Source organism: Erpetoichthys calabaricus, chromosome 9 (genome assembly GCF_900747795.2).
Source record: "Erpetoichthys calabaricus chromosome 9, fErpCal1.3, whole genome shotgun sequence".
NCBI classification, from domain to species: Eukaryota; Metazoa; Chordata; class Cladistia; order Polypteriformes; family Polypteridae; genus Erpetoichthys; species Erpetoichthys calabaricus.
In genome coordinates, this window is record NC_041402.2 from 119,486,004 (window position 1) to 119,508,262 (window position 22,259).

General features: G+C 37.8%; 1 protein-coding gene across 2 annotated transcripts in view; it reads right to left on the reverse strand.

Annotated features, from left to right (window-relative positions):
• Positions 1-22,259, reverse strand: part of fbxo31 (F-box protein 31) — a 124,174-nt gene that overhangs the window by 98,351 nt on the left and 3,564 nt on the right. Inside the window, exons 2-3 of one of the 2 annotated variants that reach the window (XM_028810108.2) lie at positions 11,016-11,087; positions 4,870-4,956 (exon numbers count right to left, since the gene is read on the reverse strand). In XM_028810108.2, coding sequence (XP_028665941.2) covers positions 4,870-4,956; positions 11,016-11,087 — 159 coding nt within the window. The remainder of the gene's footprint in view (positions 1-4,869; positions 4,957-11,015; positions 11,088-22,259) is intronic. The other variant, XM_028810107.2, reaches the window with a different exon arrangement.

Sequence of the window (22,259 nt, forward strand, 5' to 3'; positions counted from 1 at the left end):
TACATTTTGTATACATGAAAGTAGATGAAGGTGCTTTACAATAACAATAGCTAAACAATTACAAAATGAAGTAAAAACTGAAGAACATGTTATATAATGTGATAGACAGCCAGAAACCCTGCGTCGCCGGGATGCCTGGAGGAAGGAGGAACTGAGAAAATGGCACTTCTTTTCACTGGGTACCCGGCTGGTCCTTGATCCCTGGGGGACAGCACTTCCGGGACACCAGGAAGTGCTGAGAGACCAGGGATGGTTTATGCCCGGAGTGCTTCCGGGTGCAAGGGCAGCACTTCCGCTACACTGGGAAATGCTGCCGGAAGTCCATCATCAGGCACCTGGAGCACATCCGGGACTGGATAAAAGAAGCTGCCTCACTCTATTCGGGGAGCCGGAGTCAGGAGGAGAAAGACGGAGCTTGCAAGGGAGGAGTGGAGGCAGCCAAAGAGAGATAAAAGGACTGAAGAAGCGTGAGTGTGTGGAACCAAATTGTAAATAGTTGTTATAATAAACCAGTGTGTTTTGGACATTGGTGTAATTTCTTTCTGTTGCCGGGTTATCTATTACAATAAATGAGTTGAGAATCAAAATGTTCAGCTAAATAGCAAAAACTATGGTCAGATATCCAGCAGAGGAAAAAAAAAAAAAAAAAAAAAAACTCCAGTTTGTGGTAAAGTGGAGAAAATAAACCAACATTTAAAAAGATAGTATACATTTATTTCATTTAAAAGGTATTTTCTGATAAATGTCATTAAACTGAAAAAAGAGTGTCTGATAAAGTATATTTTGTAATGACTTAGTCTTTTAGATAAATCCATCTAAGATATGCTGAGATCCAAGTAATCAATGTAGAATTCAGCATTAACATTTGCAGTGCACCATGCAATGCTTATATCTCTGTTATATGCCATTTGATACGGGATACATAAAAGCAGTGTTAATATGTTTGTAATTCGCCATTTATTGGAGAGAAAAATACAATGCATTACTAAAGATGTTTGTGATGCACCATCCTTTAGGGCTCGTTTATACTTCACGTTCAGAACGCGTATGCATCTTGGCTGCCATGCGTTCCCAGCATTCATTTGACGCATCCTCTGAGCATGTCCTCACACGATACAGTTTACAAGTCTCACATACCATCTTTTGTGCAGTCTTTTTTTTTCTGGGGCTTCCTCCTGACCTGACAGCAGCGGCAAACAGCAATAGACCACCACACAGAACACATTAAATGTATGATATTCCAACTCTCTGCACATTTAGAATCCTTAGATTTATATTTGATACATACTTTAATGCATTTCATGAAAGTGATATGTTACATTTTACAGATAAATTGTTAATTTCGTTCAAATAATGAATACTGTTAATTACACATATGGGGGTGACACGGTGACAGTGCGGTAGCACTGCTGTGTCGCAGGGAGTCACGTCACTGGTATTCTCTGCCTGGAGTTTACATGTTTTCCTGCTGGGTTTCCATAGTGTGCTTCCGGTTTCCTTCCAAAGATATGCAGATTTGGCGACACTAAAATGACACTAGTGTATGTGAGTGCTTGTATTTACCTTGCGATGAGCTGATGCCCCGTCTAGGGACTGTTTCTGCCTTGCACCCAATTCTAGCTGGAATGGGCACATCCCTGGATTGATGGATTTAATCATTAAACAGTTTTCAGAGATTGCGGTAAAATGTCATCAGAATTTAATGGGTGTTCCAGGCAAGTCACAACACAGCGAAGCTGGACCTGTTCTCACCGTGATAATATCTTGCACTGCCACCCGGTTGATTCTTACAGATTTACGTAAAGTGCATGCACAAGTATAAACAGTATAACACTTGCGTAGGAGGAGCATCCACTGGAGTATGCGTTGCATCCAGTGAAGTACAAACCTGGCCTTCGAATGACACAGACACAGCAACCGGACAGACACAAAGACAACTGTCCTTTTATTAAGGTGAATCTTCCCACAATTAAGAGGCTTGTTTAATGACAAAATGGCAGTACGCCACCAAGGAAACAAATGTATTATTTTGTGGGTGCTACTCCAAATCTTTAAATACTGAAACACATTTTTTTAACTATGACCCATAAGGTCCCTGTCAGGTTGCTCATACCAAGCAATCCTATCCTCATTAACGGTCTTTGGCATAATGCCTTACTGACAAGTTTGTTCTGGGCCTTGCCCTGGTGTTGACCAGCGGGTCACATCTGATACTTCCTGTGTTAGGAGCTCAGGAGACATCCTAGCTACTTTCCCCCATCCATTTAAAATACTCAAGACATCAATGCGTTTTAAGAAAAGTTTAAAGACTCATTTTTGGTGAATTTCTGTCTGACTGATATATGCTGTTAAGATTTTGTAATCTAGAAATTGTAACTCGTAGTTTGTATTTTCTTCTAAGCTCTTCACTTATGATAATCAATTCTGTAACCTTATTCTGTACCACTCTTTCCCCAAACAGTACTAGAGAGGTTTGTTCAATAATGATGACCTCTTTTGTAAAACTGATTTGGATAAAAATGTCTGAAAAACAAATGTAAAATGTAATGCCCAAAACGACTTTTCTGGCTCCTCCTCATCAAGACGAAATGTGATTTTACTCGGATATCCTCACATTACTGAGCTACTCATTTTAGCTGTTGGTATTTAAAATCTACAACTATATAAATTTTTTTTAAGTTAAACCAAAATAGAAAAAAAGTGAATAGAGCTTAATTAAAACACAACAGAAAATGGGCACTATTTAAATTTTTTTTTTTCATTTGAAAAAGAATAGTGCAGATGATACCACCAAACTGTGACTATAACTCAAACATATTTTATTTTTTAAGACATGAAAAAAAACACAGCCATAGGAAAAAGTCTAAGAGAATAAAATTAAGTAATGAGAGTAAACATAAAAACAAAGGTGTTCATTTAATTAAAAAAAAAAAAAGTTTACTTCGATGAATGCAAGTATCTACATAACCAAAAGACACCATGCAGTGTGAATAAAACAATGACAGCCAAATAGTAATCACCACACCACATAACGCTTGATTAACTAGCTTTTCTATTTTATGTTTTGCAAGTTTTCATTTTTTAAATTGGAAAGTAGGCTAACAGGTAAATACTACACACCAAGCAAAAAACAGGATGACACTGGAAAAAAGTCAGCATTTAAGTGAGAAGCCCAAACTTAGTAGATTATAATAGGAAAAAAAAGCAAAAAACTTGAAAAATGTAGCATGTAAACTGTGACTGGACTTTAATGTTTTTCCATTTTTATTATATTACAACAAATATTTAATGCATAAACATAAAAAAGTTTTGTTCTAACAGGTAAAATTTCAAATACGGCTTTTTTTTTTTTGCTAATCTATAGGTTTGTTTGCCAATTATCATGACCCAGTCAGAATACATCCATCCATCCATTATCCATCCTGCTATATCCTAACTACAGGGTCATGGGGGTCTGCTGGAGCCAATCCCAACCAACACAGAGCGCAAGGCAGGAAACAAACCCTGAGCAGGGCGCCAGCCCACTGCAGAGTTAGAATACACTGCTGCTAAATAAATAAGTAGAAATAAAAGCTAACGTAATACTGCATACCTAAATTAATTTAAATAATGCATTTATACAAATTCAGATAATTCTGCAGCTTTATTACTTAATTCCACACATATACAGTATTGTGAAGTGTTACACAACACCTGGTAATGAGCTTCTTCAATAATGTTACAGTAATTCAAGTTAAGATACTAATCATTACAGAGATATACGAGACTCCCAAAAGGCACAACATACACATTAAATTCTGGATACTTCTCTACTATGAGAATACACAATAAACATTAAATGACAAGAGCATGTGGCTAAAACAACCACCAACTACTAACAACCATTAATCCTACAATGTAGGCAATCTACTTGCAATCTGTCCTTCAGGTGAACACTATACAATAATATCTTAAGAAAAAGTCCACACAAATAGACAAACTTTGTAATAATCACATTTTACCAGCAACCAGTTTTTATTAGTAGCTAAATTATGACTATATGTTAACTACTACTTTAACCACATACCTTTTTATTTCTAAATTTATATGTACAGTATCCACTCATGTTTTCTGTTTCTAATGTATAGAAATGTGCAAGTACTTTGCTTTCTAGCATCTTGCATCACACATCCTTCAGTTTGAGGGTGATCCCCAAATACTACCTTGAAAACACTTCATGTCAAAATTTCAGATATCAAAAATGAGAATGAAAAGTATTTCTTCTAACTAACAGGAAAAACATTCTATTTTTCACTTACTGTATGGCTCATAATATACAAATTTTGACAAATTTGTAACCTGAAAAAAAAAAAAATCAATAAACCTTCTCAATTCAAACTCAGTTTGAATTAAAGTCTACTATATTTAAGCAAAACAATAATCCAAGTCTACATTAAAACACAAAAACATCACATTTTCAATTTGTTTTGAAAGAAAACAATAAAACAGTAAAGACTTGACTACTCTTCATGAAAATGTGAGTTTCTGTAAGTCTTTCTGCAACAGCTAGAAGTGCAACTACAGCAAGTTTAAGCATAACCTGGTAGCAATCTGAAAAGTACTTAGAGCAAAGTATCAGTGACTAAGTCACAAGATTACATTTTAACCTAGAATAATATCAAATAGTTTTGGAGTCATAAATCAGAAAACCCAGATAACCATCAATGAGAGTGTATTTAAAACATACTTTAAAGAACATTCTTTTTTCAGTGCCAAATCATCCTGGTAGTGTGGGTGAAATACAACAAATGTAAAGGTTATTAAAAGCTTCATGCAAAAGAATGGCATGCTAGTGGACCCACAGCACTCGTGCTTATGCTCTGTACATACAGTGGGCGTAAACATCTCTGTAGTCCATGTGCTCATAGTCAGGGAGGAGCTTCATGAAACGTCCCGATTTTACACGGGGGTTTATACCTACACAGACACATTAATAAAGATATAATGTAATCTTTATTCAAAAGAAATTGCAATCTGTTTTACCTGTTTTTTGCCATATCAAAAAACACTGTAAAGGTATAAAACTTAAGATATAGCACACACATAATTAACCAAAAGAAAAAGGCGCACCATTTCCAAAAGTAGGCAGATTCTTCTAGAATTAGCTCTTTCATTAAACAACCCGAAATGCACAAAGGATTAACTGTACAGTTTAGGATGACAAAGCAGACCAGACACATTGCTCAGATTTAATCTAATTGGAATTTTACTAAATCAACTTCATCCAGTGAGATGCTGTTGCTTCTGCTAATCTGAACCACATGAAAAAGATCAACTGCTATAATGCATATCAAATTCACAGTCCACGAATGCCTGAAATACTAGGTGCAGATGTGACTTTTCTTTTAAAATTTCAATGACAGTTTGAGGAAGACAGGAGTGTGGCTTTGAAGTAAAGAAAACAAAATGATGTAAATATTTTGATAATAACACATTTGTTTGTTGTTGAAGTTAGGTTTGTCCTTAGATAAGATAAACTATTAATCCCAAGGGGAAATTCAGAAAAGTAGTATATAAAGGAGAAATGGAATACACTTGTTTAAAACACTGATTAAAACTACCTTACCTGACAACACTTCCTTATTTTGATATACAGTTAGGTCCATATATATTTGGACAGAGACAACTTTTTTCTAATTTTGGTTCTGTACATTACCACAATGAATTTTAAATGCAATAACTCGGATGCAGTTGAAGTGCAGACTTTCAGCTTTAATTCAGTGGGGTGAACAAAACAATTGCATAAAAAATGTGAGGCATCTAAAGCATTTTTTAACACAATCCCTTCATTTCAGGGGCTCAAAAGTAATTGGACAAATTAAATAACTGGAAATAAAATGTTCATTTCTAATACTTGGTTGAAAACCCTTTGCTGGCAATGACAGCCTGAAGTCTTGCACTCATGGACATCAACAGATGCTGGGTTTCCTCCTTTTTAATGCACTGCCAGGCCTTTACTGCAGCGGCTTTCAGTTACTGTTTGTTTGTGGGCCTTTCTGTCTGAAGTTTAGTCTTCAACAAGTGAAATGAATGCTCAATTGGGTTAAGATCTGGTGACTGACTTGGCCATTCAAGAATTTTCCACTTCCAGGTCTTTTTGCGTTGCTGAGTTCACCAGTGCTTGCTTTCTTTCTCAGGATGTACCAAACTGTAGATTTTGCCACTTGTAATATTGTAGCAATTTCTCAGATGGGTTTTTTCTGTTTTCGCAGCTTAAGGATGGCTTCTTTCACCTGCATGGACAGCTCCTTTGACCGCATGTTGTCTGTTCACTGCAAAATCTTCCACATGCAAGCACCATAACTCAAATCAACTCCAGGCCTTTTATCTGCTTAATTGATAATGACATAACAATGGACAATTGACTCAAAGGCTATTTCATAGGCAGGTGTGGGCAAGTCCAATTACTTTTGAGCCCCTGAAATGAAGGGATTGTGTTAAAAAAAAAAAAAAAGCTTTAGTTGCCTCACATTTTTATGCAATCGTTTTGTTCACTCCACTGAATTAAAGCTGAAAGTCTGCACTTCAACTGCATCTGAGTTGTTTCATTTAAAATTCACTGTGGAAACGTACAGAACCAAAATTAGAAAAAAGTTGTCTCTGTCCAAATATTTATGGACCTAACTGTAATTTCCCCATGATTGAAATGGCTGTGTTTATTAAATTAATCATAACCAATTATTAAAAGGTTATTTAGGCCACTTGATCAGTGTCAAAGATACAATAAAGCAAATAACCTGTGGCTTGTAACATACTGAAAATAAGAGCATATTAGTCTTGGGGGCATAACTACTTTTCTTGCATTTCCTTTTACTAGTACAACTTTATCTCTCAAATCTCACCTGTACATTGTAAATATAGTCACAAAAAGACTGTAAATGGTATTAACAAGCTCTCAACTAATCTACCAAACAGAATTTTGAAACATTTTGCTAATATTCATAAACTGCGATTTTTATATAAATCAATGAGACAAATTTGTTTGTATACAGTAGCTAAAAGGCGGAGAATCACTGTTCTCTAAAAGCCTGAAATATCAGTGATGTTTAGTCCCATAAAGGCTGTTGTTTTTTTCCACAAACACAGTAATTTACTGGTAAATATAAAATCACATGGAGTATAGTTTTTAACTTTGTATTTAGAAGCCAAAAGCGAATGCCATTAATTATGAATTTTAGCTTAACTCATTCATAATTAGAAGCCCACTTTCCTTAAGACAAAAACCAATAAAAAGAGTAGTTATAACGTTCATGAATCTTTTGTGCAGGATCTGTCAGGATCCATTCTCCCTTACCAGGAAACACTGCCAGCCCAGAAAATAACTGTATCATCATGATATATTTAAAACAGCAAATACTAATAAACTCCTTGGATAGATAACCTGAGAACTTCCCAGGTATTGAGCATAAAGAGGTCAAGCCAATATTATTGGCACCCTTATATTTTAGGAATATTACATATAACATATCCTGAAAATCACAGGTAGTAAAACCAATAAAAATTAAAAAAGGAAAAATTAAGATGGTACAAAAGCAGAAAAGTTACCGCCAACATAACTATTGCCACCCTTTTAAACAATTCAAATCCCGTTTTTGACACGCTCAGTTTAAGTGCCCCAATCATTTGAAAGCAGCACTTTCCATTGACTGAATTATAACTTCTTACATTACCATAACAAATGAAGTTTCAATAGATATCTGTACAAAATGTACACACTGCTTAGCGGTTTAAGTCATTTAAGGTTCTGTTTACTCTTTCATTACATTTCAATCTGAAAATTTTTATACAAACAAATCAATTAATTAAAGGCAAAAATACTTAGTGATAAGTAAGACATTACAAAGCTAGAACAATAGTGTAACACTGTATTCAGTATAGAACGGTCAATAAAAAATGTCTACATAACCGGGTTAGAAAAGTACAAAAACAGGGAATTAAAAAAAAAAAAAAAAAACAACAGCTAAAAGTGTTATCATGCTATCAAACCATACTGGAATAAGCAAATGATTTTCTGCCTTACTTTTATATTTTACATCCAAACACACATCGCAAGACAAAAACAAATTATATTACAGTAATCCCTCGCTATATTGCGCTTCGACTTTTGCGGCTTCACTCTATCGCAGATTTTATATGTAAGCATATCTAAATATATAACGTGGATTTTTCGCTTCTTCGCAGGTTTCTGCGGACAATGGGTCTTTTTACTTCTGGTACATGCTTCCTCAGTTGGTCTGCCCAGTTGATTTCATACAAGGGACGCTATTGGCGGATGACTGAGAAGCTACCTAATCAGAGCACACAGTTAAAGTTCTTGTGTGCTGATTGGCTCAGCGACGGAGTGCTGCATTAACCAGGAAGTCTCATCTCACTCATTCAGCATTAATGTGCTCCTGCTACTGCTTCAGGGGTCGTGTCCAAGCGCCAATAGAAGATGCAAATGATTGCAGAAAAGGTAAAAGTTTTGGATATGTTGAAGGAAGGGAACAGCTACACCGCTGCAGGACACCATTACTTCATCAATGAGTCCACGATTCTTTTTATTTAAAAAGGAGGAAAAGCATATAAGATCTACAGCCGCAGTGTCCTTTAACCAGGGCGCAAAACGAGTTGCAAGTGGACGTGATAAGGCAGTAGTCTGGATGGAATCTGCTTTAGGGATTTGGATTGAAGACTGATGGAAGAAGAATGACGACGGTGCTACACAGACGCCTGAAGAGGCTCCTTTAGAAGAGCTGTAACACTCTCCTTTGTTGTACAGTAAAATTAAACTCATTGTTATCGGACAAGTCGTCGTGTGATTGTTGGTGAGTAACCATAATTAATTATCTACGTACAGTACTTATTACATGTACATAGTTTAGTGTCACTGTACACACATTTTACTGTATACAATTTTTCTTGCATTGTACGTATTTATTGCTGGTGACCTGTCTGTCGTAATGGCTGTAACATATGTGATATCAGAGACACTCGATATCTTTAAAGTAATATTTAGGTTTTACTGTATATAAACTGTGTTTACATACATAATTTCAACAAATCTTACCTAATATCTAAGAGAATACAAAGGGTTTATGCTGTATAATTGTGCGGGAAATGTTTATAACAGTGTGGGAGAGTTTATAAGGGCTTAAAATATATAAAAAGAACCATATGAACATATGGTTTCTACTTTGCGGATTTTCATCTTTCGTGGGGGGTTCTGGAACGCAACCCCCGCGATGGAGGAGGGATTACAGTATACCTTTGGAACAGTTCATAACAGAGACGCTAAATATTGAACAATGGTTTTATAACAGAGATGCTACACTAAACACAATGTTTATATTTACAAAAGCAAACATAAAATTAAAAAAAATACTACTACAATCAGAAAAGAAACCTTTTCTTTCTGCCATGATTTATTTTATTCCTCTTGTTCAATAACTATCAATTATATATTTATTGGGTCAGTTGGTATTTAATTATATAAGTAAATACATGGGTGAATAATTCAAAAACTTTCCTCCATAAATTGACAAGTTAATCAATAAAGCACAGACTGACACAAGTACAGAAATTATTATAAAAGCTGGAATTCCTTCAACACAGTATTGACATTTAAACTTAGTTCTTAAATATTGCAAATAGTGTGTAACACTGTTGTACAAGTATAAGAATTTGCACCCTACAGCAAAATATGTTAGTAATGGATAATAAATAATAAAAATGCATGCCTTATCTTTATTTGGAGTTTGTGAAAGACAGCTTTAAAAAGAAACATACACAATATTCTCATTTTGGTGTCTGACACACATTTCTTCTGAACAGAACATCTAAACCAATGCATTAAGGAAAATACATTTCACAGATATTATAGACTTTAAAAACTTGCTTCTACAATGGAAATGCTTAATGCAAGAGATATTCTACAGACTTAGAGATTGCTTAGTGGTGCCAGCATTTATCGTTCCAACATTCACTTATCAGATAACTTATCATTATCATTAATAACAGACATTTACAAATAAAGCCATTTGTAAGATGTAAGTGATGGTTCACTCCTGCAATCAGGGAAAAAAAAGTTCAAGGGCAGCCATGTAGTATGGAATTTTGTACCATGATAATATATTGTAGATGACAAATAATTGATCTTGTTCAAAATAAAACTTTCATTCTGGTATTAAACTCCTAAAGACTGCTTTAGGACTTGATGAAAAAATATAAACTGTATTAATTTATCATCTTAAAACGTAACAAAGGCAAGGTCACAGTTCAAACACTCTTAACCCAACAAAAAAATATCAATAATTATATAAATATAAATGACTCTTTAAAATTTGTAATCTGAAGCTGTGCAGTTTCTTTAAGGAAAGTTTGATTATTTTATAGACTTAAATGTGTGGATAGCGCTTTGAGTATTGAGAAAAGCGCTATATAAATGTAATGAATTATTTTTATTAAATAATTTAAGACACCGCTTTCCCATTCTCTTATAGAGGGTGGGTTAGAAGTTAAGCAAGGTAAGTTGACATATCAGAGATCAAATAATGCTAAACCCAATTTGATATTAAATCCAAAAAAAGACAGAGGATGAGAAACCAACCAATACTGCTTGACAAACAAGCAACATTTTGCCTTAAAACGATCTTATTGTGGAATATCCTATAAGCATAAAATGTGCCAAGGCTGGTATTTGATGGCAATGTTTGCAAGTAAGATTCTGTTCCTTATAAAAATTTGATCATTTTAATTACTTTTCCATAATTTTAGTCTTGATTTTTCTTTCTGACAAATGATACAGAGCTTCTTCAGAACTTATCAAGAATTTATTAGTGCTGTTCTAAAATGAATCTGAAAGTACTTGTTTCAATACTTAATTATATAATATGTAAATAACATTATGAACACTTTTAGTTGACCTTTTAAGTACAAATTAAATTGTGACAAAATAAAATATTTATGAATTTTACATTCTGCATAAAGATACCTACGTTTCACATAAAGTTCTCTACTGGGTAGGCCTTCAACCTCCAGTTTCCGAAGATCTTCACACATGCCAAATTCTGCAATCAGAAAAACATGAAATAAGTATAAATACATACAGGACTACAATCTTAAAAATACAATGTACAGTATTATATTATGAGGTGTGCTCTGACAACTTTGTCTAACAATGATTTTTTTTCAAATTTGAAGATGCTGAAAAAGACTAACGTGAGTGTGTGTATATCTATGTAGCGCCCTCCTAGTTGGGTATAATAGTAAACTCAGAAGTAAGCCTCAGTGACACAATTTTTCATATTCCTGACATTCTTCTGATAGGACTTTACTGATGATTTGAGTTTTAGTGTTTCAAGTGACAGTTCAACAGGCAGTCGGGCTTCCCACCCAAACATCAAAAAATAAGGGGAGTATCCAGTTGCTTCATTGTGGCTGCAATTATAGACATGTACAAGATGCCCAATATGACAACTTCATCGACATTTTTGTTTTGGGTCCAGAGTGCCCAACATGTCAAGCAGTGTCCGGTTAAACACCTCTGGTTGAGGGTCACCCTGAGGATGATATGGAGTGGTCCTCATTTTTTTTCACACCTAATAGATCCAACAACTCGTGAATTAGCTGACTCTCAAAATCTCTTCCTTGATCAGAGTGTACATGCTTGGGTAGACCGTAGTGAATAAAGTACTTCTCCCACAGTGGATGCCTTCTGATCCTTGGTGGGAAAAGCTTGTGCATATCTTGTGTAATGGTCTGTAATGACTAGAACATTGCAAGTGTTACTGGAATCTGGTTCAATGGAGAGGAAATCCATGCACACTAAGTCCATTGGTGCATAGCTGCTCAAATGACCCAAAGGTGCAACTCTCTTTGGCAAAGTTTTTCTCTGTATACACCGAGCACAGGTCTGAAAGTACTGCTCCACATCGGTCTTCATATGGGGCCAATAGAACCAATTCCTAACAAATCCATAGATCTTATCAAAACCCAAATGTCCAGAATCATCATGCAATGATCGGAGAACAATCTGGTGAAATTTCTGTGGCAAAAGCAATTGTTTACACTTTGTTGGGTGGCTGAGTGTAGCGGTACAACACTCCATCTTCCATCTTTAACCTTCCCCATTCCTTGAAAAGTAAAAAGAGATATATGTGTTTTCTCTTGTATACCATGTGAATATCTCCCTTTCTAAGTGTGTTCCACAGCTCACCCAACCAAGGGTCTTCCTGCTGTGAGGCTGACAGATCAGATTGGTTCAGACGGGGAAGTGATGCAGTGCTTAATGTAGCTAGGTTGCAGTATGCTGCAGGTACTGCCTTAACGGAGCATCCTAAACAGTTAATAACTCTGTTGAGTGAAGGACAGTTAAGCTTATTAACCTCCAACAGCTGACACAGACCTCTCACTCGATTAGAAGAAATGCTTATCCAGTCCTCATCCTCCACTGGGTTCTCATGGGTACGCCGAGACAAAGCATCCGCATCCGTGTTTTGCTTGCCAGGTCGGTATTTGAGGCTGAAATCATAGGCTGATAGAGCTGCCAACCATCGGTGCCCTGCAGCATCCAATTTGGTCGATGTCAGTATGTAAGTAAGAGGATTGTTGTCAGTTTGTACCTCAAACTTGGCCCCGTACAGATAGTCATGGAGGTTTTCTACCACAGCCCACTTTAAATGCTAAAAATTCTAATTTGTGTACTGGGTAATTCCTCTCAGTTAGGCTTCTACTAATGAAAGCCACTGGCCGCAAACCCTGCCCCTGGTCTTGATATAGGACACCTCCTAATCCCTCACAACTTGCATCAATGTGCAACACATAAGGTAGTTGAGGATCCGCAAAAGCCAGTACAGGTGCCTGAGTAAGTTTAGCTTTTAGAATTTCAAAAGCTACTTCACATCTCTCATCCCATCTATCTCCAAATGGCTCAGTATGCTTAAAGTAGACCATTCCTGGCTCTCCTTATGTTTTTCTGGTGCCTTCTTCTTAGGCAAGCAGCCTTGCAGTAATTGGTTCAGTGGGTAAGAAACTTGGGAAAAGTCTTTGACAAACCTCAAGTAGTAAACACAAAAACCCAAGAAGGAGCGCAGTTCTGATATAGTCTGGGGTCTGGGCCATGAAATCACTGCTTCTATCTTGGAGGGATCAATTGAGATTCCATTTTGAGAGACAATGTGTCCAACACAGCTGACAGATGTTTGGCAGAACTTGTTATCAAGTGATAATTTGAGTCCTTCACTTTTCAGGCGATCCAAAACCTTAAGGAGGTGCTCTTCGTGTTCTTCCAATGTTCGCCCAAACACAATGAGGTCATCCAGATACACCAAAACCTCCAATAAATTCAAGTCCCCAATCGTTCTTTCCATAACTCGCTGAAGAGAGGTTAGAGCTCCCGTTATGCCCTGAGGCATCCTTTCAAACTGGAAGAACCCAACTGGGCAAATGAAAGCTGTCTTTTCTTTGTCTTTTTCACAGAGGAATTTGGTAGTATCCGCTTCTAAGATCCAACACACTAAACCACTTGCTTCCACTAAGGCAGGCAAGAGCGTCTTCAATTCTAGGGACAGTGTACTGATCTGGAGTTGTACGTCGATTTAGGGTTCTGTAGTCTACACACATCCGTATTTGTCCATTCTTTTTATGCACAACTACTATGGGTGATGCATAAGGGCTCCTGGACTCAGTAATAATACCAGCATCCTTCAGTTTTCCCAAATGCTGTCTTACATCTTCAATGTCAGCAGGGGCAAGCCGGCGAGACCTCTCCCGGAAAAGTTTATCTTCAGTTAGCCTGATTTTGTGTTGAGTACTCTTAGCACAGCCCATATCAAATTCATGACAGGAGAAAACATCTTTCCTCTCCAGCAGCTTTTGAGCTAGTCTTTTCTTCCAATCTCTGGGCAGAGAAGAATCACTAAAATCAAAGGAGTCCAAGGTCAACTGATTCTCAGCAGCCATCTCGCCAGGGGAGGAAATATGTGGCACAACCTCTACTGGGAAGATGTGAGCAATTGGCATACCCTGCTTCAAAGTAACAGCCTGATCGGACATATTCCTAACAGTGACTGTGATCCTTCTTGAGTGTTTAACTGGAGTGTTCTGCACTTCTGGCCTCACCAATAATGCCTCAGGAAACTGTGGCTCTTCAGGATGATCCACTAACAAAGGTTTATTAGAAGGTTTTCCTAAATATTTTGGGATCCCCTTAACTCTTGCCGTCTCACCAGGAGACAATATGACAGGCTTTGTGTGCGAAATCCACACTGTACCCTGGCTTAAATCATCAGTCTGGTCAGCTGTTATCCTCATGACCCTTTCAAATGTGTCTTTCATGACTGGATGAACCACTAAAGTGTTCAGGAAATCTTTCCCAACCTTTTGCTTGCATGCCTCAATCAGTTTTTTCACCATGAATGTATTTGTTCCTACTAGAATGGACGCTTCACCCTTCATTACTGGATCCAGACACACCAGCACATCAATGGCCTTAGTTACTCCAGTTACAGATCCTGGAAACTCAAGCCTCAAAGACAAACAACCATCATAGGGGTATTGCTGAGAACTTAAACCCAATATCTCTAAATTTCCAATTTCCATCAAAGGTAGATGCTTAAGGTACCTCTCATAGAAGGATCAATAGAGAAGAGTAACTTGAGACCCACTATCAAGTAAAGCTTTAGCATAAATGCCGTCTATCTGTATAGGAAGGATAGCGCTAGGCCCAACTAGCCCTGATGGGAGCACAGCTTTCTTTTTTAGTTCATTGCACTGGGTGGAACGTGTCTTTTGAGGAGCTTCAGCCCATTCCTCTACTGAGCCCCGGGGTAGTTTCCCGTCACCCTTCTCATTTTAATGAGTTGTTGATTCACTTTTCTCAAGTTCTCCTCATTTGCACAGTCCCATTTAAAGTGGCCATCCTCTCCACATTTATAGTAGAAAATGTTTTCTCCACTGCCTGCTTTGCTTAGAGCACTTCTCCCTGTAGTGGCAGCTAAGCTATCCATCTTGAGAGTGTCTGATGTCACTGGAACAACAGCAGCAGATGAGCCATTTCACTTCTCAGTCCCCTAATTTCTTTCTTTAGCAGCTCAACCTCAGAGTCAGCTGAATCTGTTTTGTCAGATGCCACGGAGGATATAGTTACATTGGCCTGAACAGTACTTCTATTATGAATCATGTTCTCTTCTTCTCTCACTTCTTTTAGAAGTTCAGTGAAAGGAGGTGGTTCACAAAACTTGTGCATCATTCTCAGCCTAAGTGCCACCATGTCATCTGGAAGAGCCCCTCGAATTATTTGCTCAATACGAAGGCGATTCAATTCAGAAGACTTCAGTCCCCCTTTTTGCGGAACACTGTGTAGTAGCTTATCTAGCTTGATTATATACACAGAGAGCTTTTCCCCTTTTTCTTGGAAAGTATTTCTGAACTTCACCATCAGATCAGATGCATTCTCTGTGGGCCCAAATGCTGTATCTAGAGCCTTCAGGTAGTCACAAGAAGTAACTGAAGGATTTTCAACCTTCACAAACCTCACAATATCTGCTGCGGGCCGTCTAAGGCATTACACTAGTCTCTGTTTCTTTGTCACAACACTGCCATTCTTCGAGAATATGTGTAGGGTGTTCAGCCCATACCTCATAGTCTTCCTCCCCATTTGGTGTAGGAGTCAGTTCAGAAAATTAGCACAGTTTCCTGTAATTCTGTGCTTCTACTGGTGAGGCAGTTTGGCATTTCTGAACTAGTGAATTAATTGCGCTTAGTCAGTGTTAAGTGTGAGAGTCAGGGAAGCTACATTCTGTAGGTCAGCTAAAGATTTTCCCTCTTGTTGCAAGAAAGACATAAGCTTAGTATGGAACTCTTCACCTTTACTACTGCCAGATGAAAGGGATGTAGCACTAAGTACTTGAGTAGGCCATGGGCCTATTTCATCAGGAATTCCAATAACAGCTGGGAAAGAATTTTCAGAAACCCTTTTAGAAGTCTCTACTAAGACAAATTGATAATGAAGAGGTTGGAACATACAGCAGATCTCAGAGAATCAGGAAAGTTCCAAACCGTTTAGAATATGATTTCCTTGGAGAGCCAAACATAGGTACTAAGTGTCCAGTGCTATATTGTTCTACACGGTATATTTGGATAGGTGCACCTAAATACAGATGACAGTTTCATCATCCAGTAGGGCTAACTGCAAAATAGTTTTCAGTGTGTTTAACTTGTGAAATTTTACATAATGTTGCTTATAGTTTATTTGGTTTCCAGTGTTATCCAATGTGACTAATGTATTTCCCTTCATTATGAGGACACAACGATTTTTTTGATGGGGGGGGGGGAGAGAGAGAGTAGCACCCTCCTAGTTGGGTACAACAGTAAACTCAGAAGTAAGCCTGGGTGACACAATATTTTTTTCTTTTCTTTGCTTTGGGGAAAGCAGGAACAGAGATGTGATTGTGACTGTTTGTCTGTCCCTTTTTTTTTTTTTTTTTTTTTAAAAACCAAGATCCTTTTTTTTCCCCCGCGTGCGCATGAGCCAAACCCGCTCAATGCCGCTCACGTTTAACACTCGCCACAAAAAAAAAAAACAACTTTTCGTCTTTTTTTTTTTTTCCTGCTTTCGCACTCTCCACAACCTTAGTACCAGCTTTTTTTTTTTTCCTTTCTTACACACTCGTTCAACACTCTCCTCCACACGCTCTTCCTCACACCTCCTCTGTCTCCACACACTCTTCCCCTCAAAACCCCAAGAAACACAAAAATCATTGGAGTACTAAGGGCGCGCTATACCTTGATTGGTAGTAAATAGCACCAATCACATCTCTGTTCCTGCTTTCCCCAAAGAAAAGAAAAAAAAATTGTGTCACTGAGGCTTACTTCTGAGTTTACTATTATACCCAACTAGGAGGGCGCTACATCTATAATTATAGCAGAAAAATTGAGTTTTCAAGACATTACGATAAGAATTGTTAGGTAAAATCAATGGTCACTCATCCATTCTAAGATCTGGTTACTCTAATACAGAGTTGGATGTGTTTAAAAAAACTAAGGCCACTAAGCAAAGTACACCCATGAAATGTTTTTTTCTTTATAAACATATGTGGACTTATCAAAATCTGATATTTATTTAAACAGTACCAATAAAGAAAGATAGTGAAAATGTAACTTTGCAATATTCAACAAATTTAGTTCAATTGCTGGAAGATATTTTCAAATCTCTTCCCAGACTCATAGGCATCTATAACTTTCTTTCTGAAGGCCTCAGAGAGCACTTTCTGTCTAGCCATAGGGATAACATACTTCAGCAACAAAGAGCTATACGTGCAAAGTTTAAGTAAGATGTTCCTTCAAGATCCTCTTTAATTATTTGCACCTAATGTAGTGAATCTGATTGATACTTTAGGTATTTGAGGTAGTATTAAATGTAGGGGTGCACTTTTTCAAACACAAAATCTGCATTTATTTTATTTAAATCATAAATGGGCTACAAATATAAACTGTGGTGTAATGTTTGTTATATCACCTTTATCTATAGATAGTGTTTAAATGAAGATCAAATCTTGATATGTCTATATATGGTTTTATAATAAAAAAAAAAAAATCATTGGGTGTACTTATTTTTTCAAATGACTATTCATTCTAAGACCTTTGTAGGCACTACTTCACATCTCACAAACATGTTTTAATGCTGTTATTTAAAAATATTTATATGATTGACTAGTATTTTGTGGCTGATCAGATGTGAGTGATAATTGTTTGTAGTTGTCACAAGTGTGTGCAAGGGAAACAGCTTAAGGGCTAGAGTGATTGTAATTCTAAGTTGAGACACGAGGTGGTGCTGTACAATAACAATCTCTCTTCTACTCTGTTTGCAAAAAGGAAGATTGACACCGTTCCACATATGATGTCACTTACGGGGTCCAACCACCTCAACCCACCTCTTCCTCCCAGAATGCCTCTTAAATCAAGATGACACCATTTTAGGCAATCTCACTGGATCAACAATGGGCAGATTTGCTTTTTGCACAGTTAAACCAGTTTTTCACATTTTCGTGCATTTAAATATACAGAGTTGGCTGCAAGTTGCCCCAAAAATCTTTGCTTTTTTAGTCTCTTTACAGTTGGCATAATTGGCAGGATTCTTGATGGAATTTCAAGATGTCTGAACCCCGGGATGTCAAAGCCATAATCCAGGAAAATGGTGGCAGATGGTAAAAGTCCAGATGAAACAACGAAGGACCCAGCTCGCCTAGGCAAAGGTACGTGGCCAAGCCCTTGTTGCTCTGCAGAAAGATTTCCAGATGGGACCATCCCAGGTATTGTTGCCACCACATTCAGATGACGTTACTAAGACCTCTCTTTTTAGGTTTCGAGCAAACTGCTACTCATCATCACTGGGACTGCTCCTAGTGAGCAAACATACTAGCATCATTCTTGTGGATACCAGCACAGCGAGCCTATGACCTTGATGAGCAGGCTACTACGTTAGGAGATCACTACAGATCAGCAAGCAAAGGTGTGCAATGAATCAGCATTTGACCCAGAGCAGCCAACTCATTTGCAGTCGTATGAATTATAGGGCAGAGTGAGCCAAAGGTTGAAACCAGAAGTTAACTCTGCCAAAGCAATCAGAGTTGGTCGCTTGTGACTTCCTGAATGCGCCCCTCCCTGATCCTCTCACCTGGCTAGCCTGGAGGCAACAGTATAAGACCATGGACTCTCTGATAGCCGCCCTCAAGCATCACCAAGTCGCCTCACAAGTTGAGCACTCAAAGTCTGGCTCAGACGTGTTGCCACTCCTGAACCCACCCGTCACGATATGGAACTGGTGCTGCGTCTGAAGGAGAAGCACACGGCACCTCCCCACTGTTACAAATGCAGGGAGCTGGGACATACCATCCCCAACTGCCCACACTTTACCAAGCCTATGGACTGCAGTTGGGTAAGAGGAGAGAGTTACTGTTGTTTTGTTAATCCTCGGTCTCTGCCATGGGATGAGGTGGTAGTGGTGAACGGGCACAAGGTTTCCACACTCAAAGAAGGGCAGCAAAAGAAATGCTGCTGCCAGAATCAATATGTACTTTCGTGACAGTGGGAATCCGGGATGAGCTGTTTAACCTGTATTCATGGGGAAACCTGGTAGTATAGGTCTGCCCAATGCATCATTATAAGGGTCTTACACAAAAGATCAGTGTGGCTATCATGCGCAGCCCTAGCTATCTGGTAATTCTCTGGCGGGACTGATCAGTGATTAAAAGCCGAAGTACAAACTCCACCTCTAATAAAACACTGGACCTAGTAATTTACGGTGAAAACTCATGACAAGCTGTTCTCAAGCTGCATATACAGCCAGCGGTTGGATGGGGTCACATGGTGACTTGATGGGTAAGAGTGGTGTACCACTGTTGCGGCTGTTCTGATTGACGGCCAACGCATGAATTATCCATGCCACAGGAACCCCAGTTTGTCTTGAAAAACGACCTGATCTATTGGGTTGCAGAGCATGAGAGTGAGGTACAGTCGTTGTTGCTGGTTCCACAGACTTTTCAGTGACAAGTCTGTGAGTTAGCTCAAGTCCACCTCCTTCTTGCCCACTTAGTTACAGAGAAGATATTACAGAAGATTAAACTCTGATTCTATTGTCCAGAAATTAATGAGGAGATCTGTCATTCTTCAATTTCATGTAAGTAATATCAACTGAAACAGATTCCTCGGAAGGACCATGCTCCTATCGTTCCTGTCCCGCTCATTGATATACCTTTTGAGCGACAAGGGGTAGATATTGTTGGACCCCTTGAACCCTCAGCAAGAGGCCATAAATATATATTAATTATAGCTGATTACCTCCCCAATATCCCAAAGGCAACCCATTGGGAGAGGTGATTTCTAAAGCTATTGCACAGAAACTTATGGGGGTCTTTGCACAAGTTGGCATCCCAAAAGAAGTCCTAACAAACCATGGGATGCTGTTTACCTTGACAACATTTAAGGAGGTAGCCAAACTACTCAACATTAAGCATTTAAAAATCTCAGTACATTATCCTCAAACTGGTGGTTTAATCGAGACTCTTAAACAGATGCTTTACAAGGTGGTCAGGGAGGATGGAAGAAACTAATTCCCCTCGCATTGTTTGCCTATCAAGAGGTCCCACAAGTCTCCATGGACGTTCCACCCTTTGAATTATTACATGGATGGCTACTCCATGGTATTTTGGATATATTAAAATAAGGTTGGGAAGAGGAGGCAACTCTTTCCTTTGTTTTTGTCTATTTGTAAGGGTTACAAAATTTAAAAGATGTGATTAAATAACTGTGAGATTAATCATTTTTAATAGTGTCCCTAAAAAGAAACATAGACTTTGCATTCATTCTCCAATTGCAATGAACAGGTTTACAGATGTCTGTCTAAGCATCCATTTTCTAGCTGGTTTATAGAGATCAGGGCTCGCAAGGGAACCTTACATGCATTCAAAATTATGACTATAGGACTCTGATGTGGCAAGAAATTGCACACTGGCAATGCTAACAGCAGTTATAGTAAGTAAAAGTCAAGGCAAGTTTCAGATGATCTGGCTATTTGGCTTGTCCACACCAGCAAAGAAATGAGATGCTCCATTTGTTGATTCCAAAATAAAATATTAGTGCTTCAAAGTACAAAACATGTCTCCTTATTCATACAACATTTACGGTGTTAACAGAAACATTCAATTGTATGGTAACAAAGTTAGCAGAACAGACAAAACAGCATATTTCATTGCTGAATATGAATATGCAAACACTAAATTTGTGTCATTCCCTTGGTTTTTTTAATACAAAAAAAATTAACAACAACCAAAATACGGAAAATGTAGTGAAAGTACATGCATTTTGTATTTGAAAGGTAAGCTTTGGAAAGTTTGAACAAATGTGAAAGAGGAGGGAAATTTTTAAAAATGAAAGCACCAGTAATTTATGGCATTTAAAATTTGAATTGATGTGACTCCTCAGTTAAATATTGCTCTTTGGCAAGATTTTTAATCAGCTAATGATGCACATATAAATACAGCAATAGCAAATGTTACAAACCTAACAGAATGATTCTCTGACTAACCAGATTTAAAGGCATGTTGTTGGAAAAACAACATTGAAGAGATTTTTTAAATGAAAACATCCTAATAGGGCTGCTGCTCTTTTTATTATACATAAATGATATGGACGACAATGTGATCAACAAGCTGTTTAAGTCTGTTGTGGATATCACACTAGGTGGATGAGCAGATAATGTTAAATCAGCTAAACTGTTACATAGGGACTAGGACAACATAAAGCTTGAGAGGCTTTTTGGTAGATGAAATTTAATTTAAGTTATTACATGCAGGAAGTGGAAATGTTAGATCTGAATATACAATGGGAAATGTGAAACTTGAAAGTACCCCTTATAAGAATGATCCAAGACTCATCACTATCTGCAGCAAGAAAGTGTACAGAAGTGATCAAGAAGGCTAATAAGATGTTACGTAATATCATGACTTGTGGAATACAATTTAAGGGAGGTTATGCTTAAGTCATATAACACACTAGTGACTCCTCATCTGGACTTGAGTAGTATGGAGACCAAAACTGTACACAGTACTCCAGGTGAGAACAACTAGGCTGGTTTCAAGACTGAGACATCCAAGCTATGAGGAGAGATTGAAGGAGCTGATATTTTCAGTTTAAGCAAAAGGAGATTAATAGGTGACATGACTGAAGTGTTTAAAATTACAAAGTAGCACAGTGGATCTCAGCAGTTACTCCAAAATAAATTATTTAAAACTAGACAAAGAGCCCGTTTCGACAACGTAAGATGAAACGGGCACGAGTTTGTGTCAGCAGTGTATGAAGAACAAAGAACAAATAATAAGTAACGAAGAAGTTGTTTTGTAATGATTGTAGTCTGCTTTACTCATTACTGTACAGGCTTGTACTGTTAGTTGATGAATTTTCCATGCCTATAGTATAATATTGAATGATGAATGTTCCAGTACAATATGGAATAGTAAGAAGTATAAGCACCACAAACCTGATATAGGTGTATTGAATGAATGCGTAATTGAATCAGAGTGCATAATTAGGCCTCGAGCTGTAGTCGAAATCGCCTTTCAGGCCTCTAGAGCGTTAATCGAAGTTGCCTTTCTCTTTGAATTTTTGCGGCCGTAAATCCGCCGCCTGTCGTGAACTTGGGGTTGGATGTCAGTCACATAAGGTTTTTCGGGCAGCTGCGCAGA